We start from the raw sequence: 20120 nt of genomic DNA, 5'->3' as shown, positions 1-20120 counted from the left end.
ATGGATTGCACTGTGATAGACTGCATCCAATTTGTTGAGTAGGGTATTGGAGGCTATTTTGTAAATGACATCGCCAAAGTCAAGGATTGGTAGGATGGTCAGTTTTACAAGGGTATGTTTGGCAGCATGAGTGAAGGAGGCTTTGTTGCGAAATAGGAAGCCAATTCTAGATTTAACTTTGGATTGGAGATTTTTGATATGGGTCTGGAAGGAGAGTTTACAGTCTAACCAGACACCTAAGTAGTTGTAGTTGCCCACATATTCTAAGTCAGAGCCGTCCAGAGTAGTGATGTTAGACAGGCGGGCAGGTGCAGGTAGCGATCGGTTGAAGAGCATGCATTTAGTTTTACTTGTATTTAAGAGCAATTGGAGGCCACGGAAGGAGAGTTGTATGGCATTGAAGCTTGCCTGGAGGGTTGTTAACACAGTGTCCAAAGAAGGGCCAGAAGTATACAGAATGGTGTCGTCTGCGTAGTGGTGGATCAGAGAATCACCAGCAGCAAGAGCGACCTCATTGATGTATACAGAGAAGAGAGTCGGTCCAAGAATTGAACCCTGTGGCACCCCCATGGAGACTGCCAGAGGTCCGGACAGCAGACCCTCCGATTTGACACACTGAACTCTATCAGAGAAGTAGTTGGTGAACCAGGCGAGGCAATCATTTGAGAAACCAAGGCTGTCGAGTCTGCCGATGAGGATGTGATGATTGACAGAGTCGAAAGCCTTGGCCAGATCAATGAATACGGCTGCACAGTAATGTTTCTTATCGATGGCGGTTAAGATATCGTTTAGGACCTTGAGCGTGGCTGAGGTGCACCCATGACCAGCTCTGAAACCAGATTGCATAGCAGAGAAGGTATGGTGAGATTCGAAATGGTCGGTAATCTGTTTGTTGACTTGGCTTTCGAAGACCTTAGAAAGCCATAGTAGGATAGATGTAGGTCTGTAGCAGTTTGGGTCAAGAGTGTCCCCCCCTTTGAAGAGGCGGATGACCGCAGCTGCTTTCCAATCTTTGGGAATCTCAGACGACACAAAAGAGAGGTTGAACAGTCTAGTAATAGGGGTGGCAACAATTTCGGCAGATAATTTTAGAAAGAAAGGGTCCAGATTGTCTAGCCCGGCTGATTTTTAGGGGTCCAGATTTTGCAGCTCTTTCAGAACATCAGCTGAACGGATTTGGGAGAAGAAGAAATGGGGAAGGTTTGGGCGAGTTGCTGTGGGGGGTGCAGTGCTGTTGACCGGGGTAGGAGTAGCCAGGTGGAAAGCATGGCCAGCCGTAGAAAAATGCTTATTGAAATTCTCAATTATGGTGGATTTATCAGTGGTGACAGGGTTTCCTAGCTTCAGTGCAGTGGGCAGCTGGGAGGAGGTGTTGTTATTCTCCATGGACTGTACAGTGTCCCAGAACTTTTTTGAGTTAGTGTTGCAGGAAGCAAATTTCTGCTTGAAAAAGCTAGCCTTGGCTTTTCTAACTGCCTGTGTATAATGGTTTCTAGCTTCCCTGAACAGCTGAATATCACGGGGGCTGTTCGATGCTAATGCAGAACGCCATAGGATGTTTTTGTGTTGGTTAAGGGCAGTCAGGTCTGGGGAGAACCAAGGGCTATATCTGTTCCTGGTTCTAAATTTCTTTATTTAAGATGGTTAGGAAGGCATTTAAAAAAAATATCCAGGCATCCTCTACTGACGGGATGAGATCAATATCCTTCCAGGATACCCCGGCCAGGTCGATTAGAAAGGCCTGCTCGCGGAAGTGTTTCAGGGAGCGTTTGACAGTGATGAGTGGAGGTTGTTTGACCGCTGACCCATTACGGATGCAGGCAATGAGGCAGTGATCACTGAGATCTTGGTTGAAGACAGCAGAGTTGTATTTAGAGGGCAAGTTGGTTAGGATGATATCTATGAGGGTGCCCATGTTTAAGGCTTTGGGGAGGTACCTGGTAGGTTCATTGATAATTTGTATGAGATTGAGGGCATCAAGCTTAGATTGTAGGATGGCTGGGGTATTAAGCATGTTCCAGTTTAGGTCGCCTAGCAGCACAAGCTCTGAAGATAGATGGGGGGCAATCAGTTCACATATGGTGTCCAGAGCACAGCTGGGGGCAGAGGGTGGTCTATAGCAGGCGGCAACGGTGAGAGACTTGTTTATAGAGAGGTGGATTTTTAAAAGTAGAAGTTCAAATTATTTGGGTACAGACCTGGATAGTAGGACAGAACTCTTTAGGCTATCTTTGCAGTAGATTGCAACACCGCCACCTTTGGCAGTTCTATCTTGTCTGAAAATGTTGTAGTTTGGGATTAAAATTTCAGAATTTTTGGTGGTCTTCCTAAGCCAGGATACAGACACAGCTAGAACATCCGGGTTGGCAGAGTGTGCTAAAGCAGTGAATAGAACAAACTTAGGGAGGAGGCTTCTAATGTTAACATGCATGAAACCAAGGCTATTACGGTTACAGAAGTCGTCAAAAGAGAGCGCCTGGGGAATAGGAGTGGAGCTAGGCACTGCAGGGCACCTCAGCCTAAAACAAGCTTAAGATTCCACGACTCACTGATGATGACCACTGTAGGACAGAAAAATAGAGACTAAAGTGATGGTGAGAGCTTCCAAAGAGCTATCTTTTATCAGGCGCTTGCCAGTCTCACAGCTGCGCTGCAGAGGTGTTTTTCAAAGAAGAATTGTGAGATAATGCAAGGGGTCCAGTCTCTCAACCCAAAGAGTACAACATTCTTGAATGAGAAGCCTCTGTTTGCCTTTGCTCAGACCTTTGCGTCAGATTTAGAGGACCTCAAAACACGAGGTTCATCAAACCAAGCGGCTTCTTGATAGGAGAGAGAAAAGTGGAAGGGACAGACCGTCTACTCTCTATGACTTTGTTGTGTTTCTAGAACCTTATAAAGAGATCTTCCATGAGCTGCTTTGACTTTGTAAGATTTCTCGTTACACCAGTCAGCAGTGCTTCTTGCGAGACAAGCTTCTCAGCTTTAAAACGGATTAAAACCCACCTTTGGACAACAATGGTTGATGAAAGATTAAGTCACCTCGGAATTCTCAGTGTTGAGTCAAGGAGGGCATGCTCACTCAAAATGGATGGAGTTTGTGAAAACTTTTGCCAGTTCTCATCAAAACCTCAGAATTATGCTGTTTTAAATCTACCTAGGATAATTTGGCTCTTAGGAGGTCCCTCTGGTCATGATTAAAACCTGGACTGTGTACTAACTAGTACACTGACATTCTTAAATGATAAATCCAAAGGGTATCATGTCACACAGATTTAATTTGGTCTTGATTAGGCCAATTCCAAAACTTTTCTTTGCTATTAGTTAACATAATATATATAAGCATAAATTTGATACTGTAATTTTGTAATATTGATGGGCACCAAAATTATTTTATATTTTTCAAGTACATTTCTGCTTGATACCTGCTTTGTCAAATAGCAGTGTGTTTTTTTTGTAAATTATTTTCTGTAAATAAACTATGCAATTTATGTAACACACAAATGCTATCTTATCCTTGTTGCTTGAGCTTTATTTTCTGAAAATATTTTGGATGTTCAACACTTATAGACCCAGATTATATATTCATGAAAACAGAGTGACTCAAGTCTCTCCTAGGTGTGTGTGTGTGTGTGTGTGTGTCTGGAGTTCTTGGTTAGTGTGATGAAATTGAGAAATTGAGCTGCAATTCCGAGGTAGACACACTGACTATTCATAGTAGGATATATAATTCTAATGAAGTGTGGTCCAAAAGGGTTACCATCTGCAACATTACATTACTGACAAAAGTTTGTACTTATAAAAAAGATATGTAACCGAGTAAAAGAAGATGTTATGTAAGAATTGAACGTGTAAATGTTCATTCATAGTCATAACATAGGGTTTGCACGTTTACTCTTCTAATTTAACATTTACTTTTCATGTTTCACGCTGGCTTTTTTACGATCCGAACAATTTACGTATAGATTTTCTTACGATCCTAACGCTATGGAGTTCAACCTATTGGCAGCTATCTCGCTCCATACATCAGTCTCAAGTGAAAGTCTAGTCCAGAGTATTGAGGCTCCAATTCAAGTTTCAAGTTATTTTATTTCTATCAATTCTAGTCTCAAGCCATCCATTTGTGGCTGGTCAGACTCGAGTCCAAGTCATGTGAATCGAGTCTTCAACTCTGGAGATTTGCATTTTTTTATGGTTTTAGGTACTTTTTTAAGTGCTACTGACGGAAGAGTCGTTTAGGTGCTAAATGAATGGCTCTTTTAGTTGAACTGAGCCAAATGAGCCGGCTCACTGAAAAGACTCGGAATCCACATCACTCGAAATTGGTTGTGTTTACGCTGGTAAATTCATGACGTCACATGTGTAGTAGTCCCAATAAGCATGTCCCTCCAGGGCTGTGTGCCATACTTTTCACCTCATGACAATATCAACACAACATATTTCCACAACACAAATCATACTTTTAGAATCAGAATGATGGTCAAGACAAGACGTGGAAGAAATTAAGCTGTGTGGGAATTGGACGATTCTACTATTTTATTTAGTTCCTTCATTAATGAGAGCAGGCGTTCGTCGTCTTTATATATCACAGATGAGTAGATGAGTCACACACAGTCTGTGACATATCATCCATTACACAATAAACACACATTTCAGACTTTCGTCTCTGCAATACTACACGGCAAGGAGATATTACGCTCATGAACGCGACCAGTGTATTTACACATGCAGTTCTCTCCTCCAACCACTTGTGTCCCCATGAAGATTACATTCACAATCATTTCATGTAGCTAGTGTTGGATTAATTCGCATATCTGCTGAGTATTTTCTTCTTTTTTTCCCCCGAAATATTTTTGGTTTGCATATTATACTAAATGTATTTTATGTTTGTAGCTTGGTGCATGACATCTACAAAGGAGTTTCCCCCCTGTGGTTAATGCAGCTCGTGACGTCATTGTTTACAGACTGTGGTCACAGATATACAAATATTTTGCTGTGGTAGTACAAGAGGAAGTGAAGTGGAGGAAGCGAATTCAAGATAGCGAACGAGGAGACAGTGGAATGTAAATAGTATGGCTGTCAGCCAGCGAAGCTCGTTAAACGTTTTCTGTTGATTGGACCAACAACAGTCTAAATTTCACTGCTTTTTTGTTGTTGTTGCCATTTACGTTGTCAACTGGCTTCGTGGTAAGTTATTTTATTTTCTGCTGGTCAGCTAACGTTAGCAAGCAAGCAAGCTGCCAACAGCAGCAAGATACTCATTGCCGGGTAACGTTAGTGATGGGCGCTATCAACTTCTGAGCGTCACCACGAGGCTATAGCCAGCTATAGTCCGGAGAGTAGTCAGTTCTGGTGCTAGTTGGCAGATGCAACATTTTCTAGACCGGCTTTATAGTTAGCGTTACCTTCTCAGTATTTTGTCAACCCCCAGGGTCAGTCCTATAACATAGTTAGAATAAGAATGTGTTATTAGAGAATACGTTTTTCCCCTGACTGATATTTTTCTTGCAGGTATGGTACAATTTTTTTAAAGAATATGGTTACTCGAATTCACCAGCTGATATTTTCAGACGAAGCTAAGAAGTCAACCATACCGCATTTGATATCCTAGAAACATACTGAGTCATCCATGTCACGAGGCAAGGGACAAGCTTGACCAGCTCCATCTCCCTTGTCACTTGTCCACCTCTCTGGTGTATTCCATTGTATAGTCAGGAAAAGCACAACTTTTATAACCAGATAAGTTGTGCCTCCCCCAAAGATAACTTTGCTCTAGTTTGCAGCTGTTGCTGCAATGGACAGAGGCAGTGCTGCAAATTATCTGTAAGATAATTGTACTTTTGTTAAGGTTAAATTGATATATATATATATTTATTTATTTATTTGTGTAAAGATCATGATCTTTTGTAAGAGGAAATCTTGTAGAGTTTTGTGAAATCCACTCTGTCTTACAGTCTGAATGACAAAACCGACAGGGCGACTGTGGATTCTGCTGTACGTCCATCAACCCTGGTTTGCAAACTAAGGATACTGTTACTCAGGAATACCAGGGAACTGATTGTCGAGTAGATTTCCCTCAAGATTCACCTAGAAGGTCACTGCCAACTTTTAAAGCCTTGAATAGTGTTAATGTAAAGGGCTGAGTTTGTATTTCTATGCTTATACAGCCTAAGCCTGAAGTCTTTACCAACGACTTGGCCTTATTTTCTATTGATTAAGTGCTACATTGAACATTACCCGGCTATGGCGGATTCTGAGATAGTCGGAGGAGATCTCCTGAGCGTTGTCAAAGATGACTGCTCTCTGACAGAGGCCATTTCTGAGGAGTGTGGCCATGCACCAGGGTCCTCTGTGGCTAAAGAAAGCCACAAAGCAGAGCCCTTGGACCGTGAAGATTCCACCAAAGTCCCATCAGTCAAGACCCCAATTATGGAAGCAGAAGGTTCTGGCAAACACAGTGGAACCGCACTCACGCCAGCCGTCATGTCTGAAAACGGCACAACAGAAGACGCTCAATCCACCCCGCAGAGCCAAACTCTGAACGGGGAGAGCTCAGAGGCCATGTTTGGAAGGTCGGACGAGAATAGCCAGTCGGCTACAAGCGACTCTCCCTCCTTCTCCATCCGCAGCCTGGAGTTCTTCGAGGGCAACACCGGGAATGACGAGCCATTGTTGTCCTACTCTGCCCTGGGCGACGAGGGCCGCTCCCCCTCTGCTGACGTCCCCGGCCTGGTCAGTGACGTCCTGGCTGCCGCAGCCACGGGAGGGGCCACCGCCGCCCCAGAGCCCATGACGCCGGCCTACTACTTTGTGAAATGGATCACCTGGAAGGAGAAGAAGACACCCATCATCACACAGAGTGAGAACGGGCCCTGTCCCCTGCTGGCCATCATGAACACCCTGTTTCTGCGCTGGAAGGTATTGTTGGACTGTAGAAACAGCTATATAGGACTAATGGGGTCCATTATTACGCATCTCAATTGTCTTAAGTGGTTTTAGGCCTACTTCATCTGCACTGATCTCATAACATATGATAGGGTAAAGCAGTATATTATAGGACTATTGGGGGATTTTGCATTCACTGGTCTTATTTATTTTCAGATCAGTGCAGATCAATGGAAAGAGCCCAAAAAAAGGAGGCTACTTTAGACTATTGAGACGCTCGTTGCAAAATCCCCCAATAGTCCTAAAATATACTGCTTTACCCTGTCATATGTTTTGAGATCAGTGCAGATGAAGTACTTAAGACAATTGAGATGTGTAATTGGCCTTAAGGTGACTGAGAATAAGGGTGAGGATGACCTGACACAGATGTGAGGGAAGTTTCTAGAAACAGGAATTACAGGTTCACGTTAGGGTGTGATGAGCCGTAGTTAAGAGAACACCAAAGCCTTCGGAAACCTATAATCTTGTTTGTACCATCAACATCTTTCAAAATCGACGCAACACAGAATTTACGTTTATAAATGTCAGGATGGCAGCTTCAGAGAGTCTATTGTTTAATGAACATTGGTCAAGAAAAGTGCTTACAAATTATTATCATGTGTGATTTGTCTTCAGGCCAAGCTACCCGCCCAGACAGAAGTAGTCACCACAGAGGACCTGATGGCTCACCTTGGTAAGAAACAAGGAAGTGTATTGACTGTGCTTCCATACAGACTTTGTGACACTGAAGTTATTGCTTTGTAACTTCCAGTAAACAACACATTTTCCTACATTATTCTGAGGTTGTCATGAACACATGAAAATGCAACCAATGCATGAAAATATGAATAACTAAAGAGACTGCATATTATCAGGCAGTAAATTAAAGATCATCACAGGCCCTATGCTCCAGGAGCCAAGGGCTTAAGTCATTGAAATATCTAGCAAATTGAACAAGCAGTCAACTTTGACCATTACCATGGAGAAATACAGTGCCTTCAGAAAGTATTCACGCTCCTTGACTTTTTGTGTTACCGCCTGAATTTGAAGTGGATTAAATTGAGATTTTGTGTCACTGGCCTACACACAATACCCCACCATGTCAAAGTGGAATTGTGTGTTTTTAGAAATGTTTACAACTGAATTAAAGGGGAAAATGCCTTGAGTCAATAAGTATTCAACCCTTTTGTTATGGCAAGCCTAAATAAGTTCAGGAGTAAAAATGTGCTTAACAAGTCACATAAGTTGCATGGACTCACTGTGTGCAGTAATAGTGTTTAACGTGATTTGTTTTGTTGATATGACTACCTCATCTCTGTACCCCACACATACAATTACAGTGCATTTAGAACCCTTTTACTTTTTCTACATTTTGTTACCTTACAGCCTTATTCAAAAATGGATTAAAACACAGATGGTGGGGATTTAATACATTACAGCCTTATTCTAAAATGTAAGAAGTCCAAGGGGTCTGAATACTTTCCGAATGCACTGTATTGATAAGGTCGAGAAGTGAAGTTCAAAGGGATTCATCCATGTAGACCAATGACGTGCGAAGATGGGCACCTATTGGTAGATGGGTACAAAAAAACGCTCAGTCACTACAAAGATACAAGTGTCCCTCCTAACTCAGTTGCCGTAGATGAAGGAAACCACTCAGGGATTTCACCATGAGGCCAATAGTCACTTTAAAACAGTTTAATTGCTGTGATAGGAGAAAACTGAGGATGGATCAACAACATTGTAGTTACTCCACAATACTAACCTAAATGACAGTGTGAAATGAAGCCTGTACAGAATCAAAATATTACAAAACATGCATCCTGTTTGCAATAAGGCACTAAAGTAAAACCGCAAAAAAAAGTAAACTTTATGTCCTGAATACAAACACAACACATCACTGAGTATAACTCCATATTTTCAAGCATGGTGGTGGCTGCATCATATTATGGCTTTGCTTGTCAGCGGCAAAGATGAGGGAGATTTTTGGGATAAAAAAACGGAATAGAGCTAAGCACAGGCCAAATCCAAGAGGAAAACTGGAAGACAAGTTCACCTTTCAGTTGGTCAGTAACCTAAGACACAAGTCCAAATATACACTGGAGTTGCTTACCAAGATGACATTGAATATTCCTGAGTGGCCTAGTTACAGTTTTGCCTTAAATCGGTTTGAAAATCTATGGCAAGACTTGGCTATCTAACAATGCTCAACAACCAACTTACCCAGAAAGACTGTACAGCTGTAATCACTGCCAAAGGTAAATATAACATTTATTGACTCTGGTGTGAATTGTTATGTAAATGAGATCTTTATTTAATTGAATACATTTGCAAACATTTCTAAAAACAAGTGTCCATTTTCTCCTTATGGGGTATTGTGTGTGTGTAGATGGGTGAGAACCTATAATCAGTTTAGAATTCAGGCTGTAACACAACGAAGTGGAATAAGTCAAGGAGTATGAATACTTTCTGAACGCCACTGTATATCATAACACGCATTTCTGTTTGGTCACTCACTGTCTGAGAACCACAGTACCCATTTTGTTTTCATACTCCTGCAATTTCCGTTCCTGCCACAGGAGAGTGCGTATTGTCCATCAAACCCAGGGAGAAGGCTGAGGGAATGGAGCTCAACTTTCAGCAGGTAAACACACATCTGTCCACTTGGCTTATTTGTGACACTGTCGGTCTGTGTCTGAATGTTTTTCGGAAGCTGCTCTAGCGTGTGTGTGTTTGGCCTTGTGCGTCTGCAGGTGCAGCTCTGTCTGTGTTGTCTACCTCACAGGAGGTTGGTGGCACCTTTCTGCTGGTGCAGAATAAGTTAAATGGGTTCAAATAAATCAAACAAATGGTTTCCGTGTGTGTGCCTTTCCATTTACTCCGTTCTGGCCATTTATTATGAGCTGTCCTCCCCTCAGCAGACGCCACTGGCCTATCTTTTTGTAGCTGTGTGCACAAAATTGTGTGTGTGGTTGGGTGTAAGTTTGTGACACATTTTTAAGGGGAAGTGGAGTTCACAGCAGAGGCAGAAGCTTGTGTCATCAGTGCTAAGTCACACCAGCTGCCACTAGAGTACCACAATAAGGAGTTTAGGGAACAACAAGGATTCAAAATTACTGTACCAAAAATGTACAGTAAGGTGTAAGCATCAAACAAATTGGTGGCAAGGTAGCACCTCTTTAATTAGCAGCTCTTTAATACAAAGTGACTTCGAGTCAATCCATCTGTTTGGTATGTGTGGCTCATGCAGGACTCAAACCCATGTTTTTGATGTTGTAAGCACCATGATCCAACCACCTGGCTCTGACATACATGCAGTTCAGAGCTAATCAATCTGGTTCCTTTATGGGTGAACCCAATTATTCGACTGGTCTATAGGCTGTTGTTCGACTTATTATTATTTTTTATTTTTTTTGTCGAGCAGTAGTGTGTATGTATGTACAGTTGAAGTCGGTTTACATGCACTTAGGTTGGAGTTGTTAACTCGTTTTTCAACCACTCCACACATTTCTTGTTAACAAACTATAGTTTTGGCAAGTCGGTTAGGACATCTACTTTGTGCATGACACAAGTAATTTTTCCAACAATTGTTTACAGACAGATTATTTCACTTGTCATTATAATTCCAGTGGGTCAGAAGTTTACATACACTAAGTTGACTGCCTTTAAACAGCTTGGAAAATTCCATAAAATGATGTCATGGCTTTAGAAGCTTCTGATAGGCTAATTGACATCATTTGAGTCAATTGGAGGTGTACCTGTGGATGTATTTCAAGGCCTACCTTCAAACCCAGTGCCACTTTGCTTGACATTATGGGAATATCAAAAGAAATGAACCAAGACCTCAGAAAATAAATTGTAGACCTCCACAAGTCTGGTTCATTCTTGGGAGCAATTTCCAAACGCTTGAAGGTACCACGTTCATCTGTACAAACAATAGTACACAGGTATAAACACCATGGGACCACGCAGCCGTCATACTGCTCAGAAAGGAGACACGTTCTGTCTCCTAGAGATGTGCGTACTTTGGTGCGAAAAGTGCAAATCAATCCCAGAACAACAGCAAAGGATCCTGTGATGATGCTGGAGGAAACAGTTGCAAAAGTATCTATATCCACAGTAAAACGAGTCCTATATCGACATAACCTGAAAGGCCGCTCAGCAAGGAAGAAGCCACTCCTCCAAAACCGCCATAAAAAAGCCAGACTATGGTTTGCAACTGTACATGGGGACAAAGATCATACTTTTTGGAGAAATGTCCTTTGGTCTGATGAAACAAAACTGGACCATAATGACCATCGTTATGTTTGGAGGAAAAGGGGGAGGCTTGCAAGCCGAAGAACACAATCCCAACCTTGAAGCACGGGGCTGGCAGCATCATGTTGTGGGGGTGCTTTGCTGCAGGAGGGACTGGTGCACTTCACAAAATAAATGGCATAATGATGAAGGAAAATTATGTGAATATATTGAACCAACATCAAGACATCAATCAGGAAGTTAAAGCTTGGTCGCAAATGAGTCTTCCAAATTGGCAATGACCCCAAGCATACTTCCAAAGTTGTGGCAAAATGGCTTCAGGGCAACAAAGTCAAGTTATTGGAGTGGCCATCGCAAAGCTCTGACCTCAATCCCATAGAAAATTTGTGGGCAGAACTGAAAAAGCATGTGCTAGCAAGGAGGCGTACAAACCTGACTCAGTTACACCAGCTCTGTCAGGAGGAATGGGCCAAACTTCTGTGGAAGGCTACCCAAAACATTTGACCCAAGTTAAGAAATTTAAAGGTAACACTACCAAATACTAATTGAGTGTATGTAAACTTCTGACCCATTGGGAATGTGATGAAAGAAATAAAAGCTGAAATAAATCACTCTACTATTATTCTGCCATTTCACATTCTTAAAATAAAGTGGTGATCCTAACTGACCTAAAACGAGGAATGTTTACTAGGATTAAATGTCAGGAATTGTGAAAAACTGAGTTTAAATGTATTTGGCTAAGGTGTATGTAAACCTCTGACTTCAACTGGCATACATACATACATACATACATACATACATACATACATACATACATACATACATAAAGTTATGGCTTAAGAACAACAAAGTCAAGGTATTGGAGTGGCCATCACAAAGCCCTGACCTCAATCCCATAGAAAATTTGTGGGCAGAACTGAAAAAGCATACATACATACACGCACTTATTTATTTTGCACGAGAAACCGGTCTTCTTTGCCCCCATCTCAGTGAACTAGTCCATTGCGGAGGCCGCAGGGATGCCACAGTCCAAAAAGAAAGGGAGTGTGGCTGCACAATGCACAGCTCTCTCCTGCCCATTTATGCACATTCATTGTTTCATTACTTCATTGTGAATTGTTTGCATTTGATTGTTAGTGTATCAATTCCCCATTTACATAGGGTATATCACCTGTAGTTAATTTACCAGTAATTGCTTAAATTTCTCATCTACAATGTTTGTTTGGTTACGTTAATGCATTCAATTTACTATTATTATTATGCCAGTATTTTATTGTTCTCATTGTCGGAGTGGACACATTGTTTGCGGAGTTCACAACCTATGCTACACTTGAGGAAACAAGTTATGGTTTATTTAATTCCATTTACGAGTTCTGTCAATTTTGTCATTGTCTTTTGTTTGGAGCGCTCCCGTCAATGTTGAATAAGGACACTCACCTGATTACGCATAGAACTAGGTCTATATGCTACCTGGCCTGCTTGCAAATGTAGGCATATAAATGTGCCCATTTGGTGTTAGTATTTCTGATTGGCTTAATGCACCACCACCTGTGGAGGTTCTCACATGAATGTTCTCCTCAAACAGCAAGCGAACAAAGTCTATTTTTACATCCATTGCATGACAATTCCTCAATGTATTTTCAAACTCTTTCCAGCTTTCTCCCTTTCGATAAACACTCGGCGCGAAAGGGAAAAATGTCATGCTCTGATCCAGTGGAAACGTCTTAAAATAGGCCTAACTGATAACTTCTTATCGCTTGCGCAAATTGCCTACAGCTGTGCGCGTCCGAGCACACTGGTACACTAAACTCCTAAGGGCCCAGAATATTTTCTACAATGTTGCAAGGAGCTTAAGGCCCAACCCAAGCTAATAGTTGATACAATGTTTCAAGTTCATTGCAGACAGTTCCATGCCTATTTTTGTCGGGATATTTTCTACCTACAGGCTGCAATGTTTTTATTTGTTGGCTTTTATAGGCTTTTTTTTAATTTTAATTTTTACATAGCCCAGTTGGGAGTATAAATTACTTTTTAGGTTTGTTTCATTTAGATTTGGATATAATTTTCATTAACCACATGAAAGATTTCAAGATACAAAGACGTTTTTAGTATAAATGAAATGAAAATGAAAACCATAACTGGCACGCAGATCGGTATAAATGGTAAGATAAATTGGCATTCCACATGAGTTTCCTGACTCCTCGTGTAGCCTATTACCAGCAACTTCAGGAGAGTAATGGCAGAATCTGAGAAAGCCGTAATGGGAGGAGGATTTTTTTTTTTTCTGTTTATCTTGATCTCTGTTTCCCTGTTGAGTCTGTGTCATATTTCATCAGTGATCTTGAAGCGTCAGACAAGCTAAATACATATAGTTGATTTTATTAAACACAGGGTGTGTATACATATGGAAAAATACACGTTTTAAAATTGACTAATCGATTGGTCGAAAGAACTGACTTCTTTCGGTCGACCAATATTTTCTTTAAGGGAAAACCCTAGGTTAATTTTTCATTGCTAAACTCAGAGGATTCTAGTTTGCTGCTCAGTTTCACTCAAACACCATATTGTAGGAGTCGACAGTGACAGACATTTTTAGGTATGGTTGAGAGTGCAGGTCTCTTGGAAACATTAACCTGCACATCCACTTAGCTTTATCCTTCAGCATTCTCATACCTTACATGTCAATGGAACTGAGGTGTAAACCATATGAGAAAATGATTTAGGAACAGCTGATACTGGACTTCTGTGCAACCAACTCTACATTGTGTGCAAGTACGATTCCATCTCAACACAAAATATTAATTCAAATGACTCTTAGAAAATGGTCTGATCTTCAATTCTAGACGTTAATCTCAAAATCGACTGTAATTGACTCAGTTTCCAACATCTGTAGTTTTCTAATACGCATCATGTTCAATCTTTGAATCCGCAGAACATGAGCGATGCCATGGCAGTTCTGCCAAAGCTGTCCACGGGCCTTGACGTCAACGTGCGCTTCACAGGCGTGTCGGACTTTGAGTACACACCAGAGTGTATCGCCTTTGACCTGCTGGATATCCCGCTCTACCATGGCTGGCTGGTGGACCCTCAGGTAAGCGACATTTGTAGAACATGTGAAGGTGAAAGCCCTCTTTTCACAATTAATGCCCCAAATCCCTTTGTTTTGGGCTTCAGTTTCAAAGTATTTTCTTTCTCCAGAGCCCTGAGATGGTGGCAGCGGTGGGAAAGCTAAGCTACAACCAGCTGGTAGAGAAGATCATCGGCTACAAGCATTCGGAAGACAGCAGCCGTGTCAGTGAAGGTACAGGACCTTCTGAATCCTTACTTGACATGAATCCTTACTTGGGGCGGCAGGGTAGCCTAGTGGTTAGAGCGTTGGACTAGTAACCGGAAGGTTGCAAGTTCAAACCCCTGAACTGACAAGGTACAAATCTGTCATTCTGCCCCTGAACAGGCAGTTAACCCGCTGTTCCTAGGCCGTCATTGAAAATAAGAATTTGTTCTTAACTGACTTGCCTAGTTATATAAAGGTAAAATAAAAATACATTTGAGTCACCAACCCTTGTCCTGGTGAGCTACAGGTGGTGAAGACGTATGTTCAAGCCCAGCTCTAATAAACTGGTTTTATTGATGTGGGTCTTGATGGGAAATTGATCATTTAATTCCAATTGCATTCTGTTCACTTGGCCGTTTCCTCTGTAATGCAGCTATTCCCCTTACTCTCTTATGCTGGTACAACTCCGTCTCAGGTTTGGTGGCAGAGCAGTTTCTGGAGTGCACAGCGACCCAGCTATCGTACCACGGACTTTGTGAGCTCAACACTAAAGTCAAGGAGGGCGAGCTGTCCGTATTCTTCAGAAACAACCACTTTAGCACCATGATAAAGCACAAGGTGTGTGTGTGTGTGCGTGCGTGCGTGTTGGTAAGGGAATTTACCAATGGCTCAATCTATAGAGTGCAACATATAGAACCTTGCAGATAGAAAAGGCATATATAGATAAGACTGAATTCTACATGACAGTGGCATGTAGCACGTTCTGTAACATTCCCTCAAGGGCCCTGCAGTAGCACAACATTCTCTAAAACGCTGCTTACCCCCCCCCCCCACCCAGTGAATGACTTCTAACCTTTGACCTTGTGACCCCAAAGGGCCACCTGTACCTGCTGGTGACAGACCAGGGCTTCCTGCAGGAGGAGGGGCTAGTGTGGGAGAGCCTACACAACGTGGAGGGCGACGGCAACTTCTGTAACTCAGACTTCCGCCTGTGCCACCCGCCCCAGAGGAGCGTCCTCGTGACTCAGCCCGACAGTCTCACGCCCCAGCAGCAGCAGAGACAGATCGACCAGGTCAGTGAACCCCCCCCCCCCAGCTCCACAACACACCGCCACCATTTTCAGTTTGAGGATACCTGTTATTTGAGAAGTACCCAGATACAGTGGGCAGTATCTAATGCGCCACAGAGACAATCTCCATGTCTTCTGCTGCAGCTAGATAGTTAAGGGTTTTTTTTATGTGTAAAACTGCCACGCTGTCTGTGTCTAACGTGATCCTAACTTGAGATCTATATGTACTGTAAATCATGCATGGACGTTAAGGATTTCAGCCTCTATGCACATTTCCATGACCACATTCACTCACCCCGTGGTGTATGCTTGGTTGCCAGGACTACCTAGTGGCCATGTCTCTGCAGCAGCAGCAGGGGGTGGCCCCGGGGCCCCTCAGTGACCTGGACCTGGCCAGACGGCTGCAGGAGGAGGAGTACCAGAAGCAGCAGCAGCAGCAGCAACAAGGTCCCTCCCAGGCCCCAGCACAGCAGGTAACCAACTATCAAGACATTTACTAGAAGGAAAGATGGTGCCCCCTCTAGGCTTTTTACTTCAACAGTATGAAAGATTAACACAATACAACAGTATAGACCTGTGATATTCAAAAGTCGAAGGGGAACTGCAGTTGACTTCCCCATTATTATTATTATTTTTTAAACAGTTTTGAGTAAATGTATTTTCTTTTAATTTGGATAAGAGATGAATGTTATGAATTTAAGGTTATTTTTAAGATTGTCGTTAGATGTGGGTTTGCAAAAAAAATGAGGTCCCCTAGAAATTCTGGCTGAGAAAATGGAGTCCCTGCTGAAAATGTTTGACGACTGGTATAGACAATTGGTAAAGAAAGTGTCCCCTGGTGCTATTTCCATCACACTACAATTTATTTGAGCAGAAAATGTGGAGGACTCATTGCATTTTTTCACCACGGTGCAGTGCTGTGCTTTTCTGGTACTAGGTTAAAGGGCAACTTTCTGCTATCTTTGATTCACAAACGTCCTACATAGCAGCTTGTCCATTTCCTGTATGAATGTTTGTTTTCCTTCCAGGTGAGACGTCAACTGGCAGCCAAGCCAGGAGGTCAGAGGAGACGGGAGAAAAAGGATGATTCCGACTGTGCCATATTATAGCGACACCTAAACTTACCCTATTCCCCCATGAGCCTGCACTTCATTGCATTAAGCCAACCCCTAACACATACACACACACACACACACAGTTAGGGGATTGTGCCCCTGCCATCTCAATGCCAAACTCGCCCTTCACACTAAACCTCGAGGTTGTACCTCCCCATTTCTCATCCTTGTTCTTCTTTGAACATCCAGGCCAGAAGGTGGCAGTACTAGTCCCGCTTTGCTAGACCTCAGAACAGAATCTAAATGTGAATTGAGGCTGCAGAGAGGAAATCCAATGCAGTTGGTTGGTTACAGCAGCTGACAATCATCCAAGACACGTCACAACCCAGGTAGTCACACATCAGGGGTCGTCTTCTATTCAACTATCACTGCCCCTCTTGAGAAATATGAGCGAAGTTTGTAACTGTGGTCTGGTTTGGTTTCTATGGCAACGAGGCCGACAGTGGTCTGATTTTGTAAGCTAAGTGGACAGAAAGTGAAGGTCTAAATTAAAGGGAAGTCACTACAGCTCTGACCAACTGATGCATCTTAATGGATGATGCAACTTTTGAAATTGCAAAAAAAAAAAATTAAATTAAGAGCACAAAGACAACCCCCCCTTCGCTGCTACCTTCTCGCCCTAGAAAGATGTTTTTAAGCAAACTGTAGGGTAGTTGTCATCTGACTCATTTAAGCCATGATGGAAACTCGAGTACATTCCTGTCCTATACAGAACAATGCACAATTATGCCTGGATCGAGAAGCGGACTCTGCAAGCCAGACGAACGAACGAAGAGATGGCCGTTTTCCCAAAGTCCTATCTGCTAGAGTAAGCATGGGCTTTTCTTTCCCTGTCATATAGTGTACTATGCTGTAGTTAGTAGCAGGGAGGAATTATGCAAAAGTAGAATGGTATGGGCAGTGAAGGGGATCTGCTGGAGCATCTTTTGTGGATGACTTTTGAGATCATTGGAGGGTTAAAGAGGACTATATGGGAATAAGAGTCGCATTAAAGGTCCAATGCAGCTGTTTTTATCTAAATTTTAAATAATTGAAAGGTAAGAATTTTACATGGTCAAAAATAATCAAATAGCTTCTTAGGAAAGAGCAATTTCTGGAGCAAGAATTTTGATAGGACCGTCTATCTGCGAGTGTTCTGAGTGGGGAGGGGAAACCTGAAAATTAGCTGAGAGGTTTGGAACTCTTTCTTATTGGTCTATTAACCCATTTCAGGCAGGCCCAAATGTCATCCCAAAACCACAGGCTAACATTTCTGAATTTAACAGTATTATTCCAACATCAGTGTGGAGATACATACATTATATATATATATATATATATAATGTATGTACAGTGCCTTGCGAAAGTATTTGGCCCCCTTGAACTTTGGCCCCCTTTCAACCTTTTGCCACATTTCAGGCTTCAAACATAAAGATATAAAACTGTATTTTTTTTGTGAAGAATCAACAACAAGTGGGACACAATCATGAAGTGTAATGACATTTATTGGATATTTCAAACTTTTTTAACAAATCAAAAACTGAAAAATTGGGCGTGCAAAATTATTCAGCCCCTTTACTTTCAGTGCAGCAAACTCTCTCCAGAAGTTCAGTGAGGATCTCTGAATGATCCAATGTTGACCTAAATGACTAATGATGATAAATACAATCCACCTGTGTGTAATCAAGTCTCCGTATAAATGTACCTGCACTGTGATAGTCTCAAAGGTCCGTTAAAAGCGCAGAGAGCATCATGAAGAACAAGGAACACACCAGGCAGGTCCGAGATACTGTTGTGAAGAAGTTTAAAGCCGGATTTGGATACAAAAAGATTTCCCAAGCTTTAAACATCCCAAGGAGCACTGTGCAAGCAATAATATTGAAATGGAAGGAGTATCAGACCACTGCAAATCTACCAAGACCTGGCCGTCCCTCTAAACTTTCAGCTCATACAAGGAGAAGACTGATCAGAGATGCAGCCAAGAGGCCCATGATCACTCTGGATGAACTGCAGAGATCTACAGCTGAGATGGGAGACTCTGTCCATAGGACAACAATCAGTCGTATATTGCACAAATCTGGCCTTTATGGAAGAGTTGCAAGAAGAAAGCCATTTCTTAAAGATATCCATAAAAAGTGTTGTTTAAAGTTTGCCACAAGCCACCTGGGAGACACACCAAACATGTGGAAGAAGGTGCTCTGGTCAGATGAAACCAAAATTGAACTTTTTGGCAACAATGCAAAACGTTATGTTTGGCGTAAAAGCAACACAGCTCATCACCCTGAACCTACCATCTCCACTGTCAAACATGGTGGTGGCAGCATCATGGTTTGGGCCTGCTTTTCTTCAGCAGGGACAGGGAAGATGGTTAAAATTGATGGGAAGATGGATGGAGCCAAATACAGGACCATTCTGGAAGAAAACCTGATGGAGTCTGCAAAAGACCTGAGACTGGGACGGAGATTTGTCTTCCAACAAGACAATGATCCAAAACATAAAGCAAAATCTACAATGGAATGGTTCAAAAGTAAACATATCCAGGTGTTAGAATGGCCAAGTCAAAGTCCAGACCTGAATCCAATCGAGAATCTGTGGAAAGAACTGAAAACTGCTGTTCACAAATGCTCTCCATCCAACCTCACTGAGCTTGAGCTGTTTTGCAAGGAGGAATGGGAAAAAATGTCACTCTCGATGTGCAAAACTGATAGACATACCCCAAGCGACTTACAGCTGTAATCGCAGCAAAAGGTGGCGCTACAAAGTATCAACTTAAGGGGGCTGAATAATTTTGCACGCCCAATTTTTCAGTTTTTGATTTGTTAAAAAAGTTTGAAATATCCAATAAATGTCATTCCACTTCATGATTGTGTCCCACTTGTTGATTCTTCACAAAAAAAATACAGTTTTATATCTTCATGTTTGAAGCCTGAAATGTGGCAAAAGGTCGCAAAGTTCAAGGGGGCCGAATACTTTCGCAAGGCACTGTATATGTGGTTTTGGGATGACATTTGGGCCTGCCTGAAATGGTCCAACCATGGCTGCACCATGTCTTCCATGTCTTCTGCTGCAGCTAGATAGTTAAGGGTTTTTTATGTGTAAAACTGCCATGCTGTCTGTGTCTAACGTGATCCTAACTTGAGATCTGTATGTACCTTAAATCATGCAGGAGGTTTCCCCAACCCACTCAGAACACTCGCAGATAGACGGTCCTATATATATATATATATATATATATATATATATATATATATATATATATATATATATATATATATATATATATATATATATATATATATATATATATATATATATATATATATATATATATATATATATATATATATATAATATAGAACAAAAATATAAAGCAGCAATTTCATTCATTTTAAAGAGTTACAGTTCATGTAACGAAATCAGTCAATTGAAAGAAAGAGATTAGGCCCTAATTTCTATCTATTTCACATGACAGGGCAGCCATGGTTGGACCAGGGAGGGCATAGG

The 20120-nt window shown here is 41.9% G+C and overlaps 1 protein-coding gene across 3 annotated transcripts; it reads left to right on the top strand.

Annotated features, from left to right (window-relative positions):
* Nucleotides 1-4970: 4970 nt before the first annotated feature.
* On the top strand, nucleotides 4971-18591 carry LOC135552170 (ubiquitin carboxyl-terminal hydrolase MINDY-1-like). 3 transcript variants are annotated; one of them, XM_064983624.1, is made up of 11 exons: nucleotides 4971-5184; nucleotides 5509-5820; nucleotides 5952-6915; nucleotides 7558-7615; nucleotides 9501-9565; nucleotides 14111-14269; nucleotides 14377-14479; nucleotides 14928-15070; nucleotides 15328-15525; nucleotides 15843-15995; nucleotides 16551-18591. In XM_064983624.1, exons 3-11 carry the CDS (start codon nucleotides 6241-6243, stop codon nucleotides 16629-16631), a joined length of 1635 nt encoding a protein of 544 aa, XP_064839696.1. In that variant the 5' UTR covers nucleotides 4971-5184; nucleotides 5509-5820; nucleotides 5952-6240; the 3' UTR covers nucleotides 16632-18591. The 3 variants fall into 3 exon arrangements, with proteins under 3 accessions (XP_064839696.1, XP_064839697.1, XP_064839695.1); XM_064983625.1 differs by lacking the exon at nucleotides 5509-5820 and having other exon boundaries at nucleotides 5973-6915; XM_064983623.1 differs by lacking the exon at nucleotides 5509-5820.
* The last annotated feature ends 1529 nt before the right edge of the window (nucleotides 18592-20120 follow it).

This window comes from Oncorhynchus masou, chromosome 13, assembly GCF_036934945.1.
Source record: "Oncorhynchus masou masou isolate Uvic2021 chromosome 13, UVic_Omas_1.1, whole genome shotgun sequence".
Lineage (NCBI taxonomy): Eukaryota > Metazoa > Chordata > Actinopteri > Salmoniformes > Salmonidae > Oncorhynchus > Oncorhynchus masou.
Note: the sequence above shows the minus strand (reverse complement) of the source record. Positions and strands in the feature narration are given on the sequence as shown.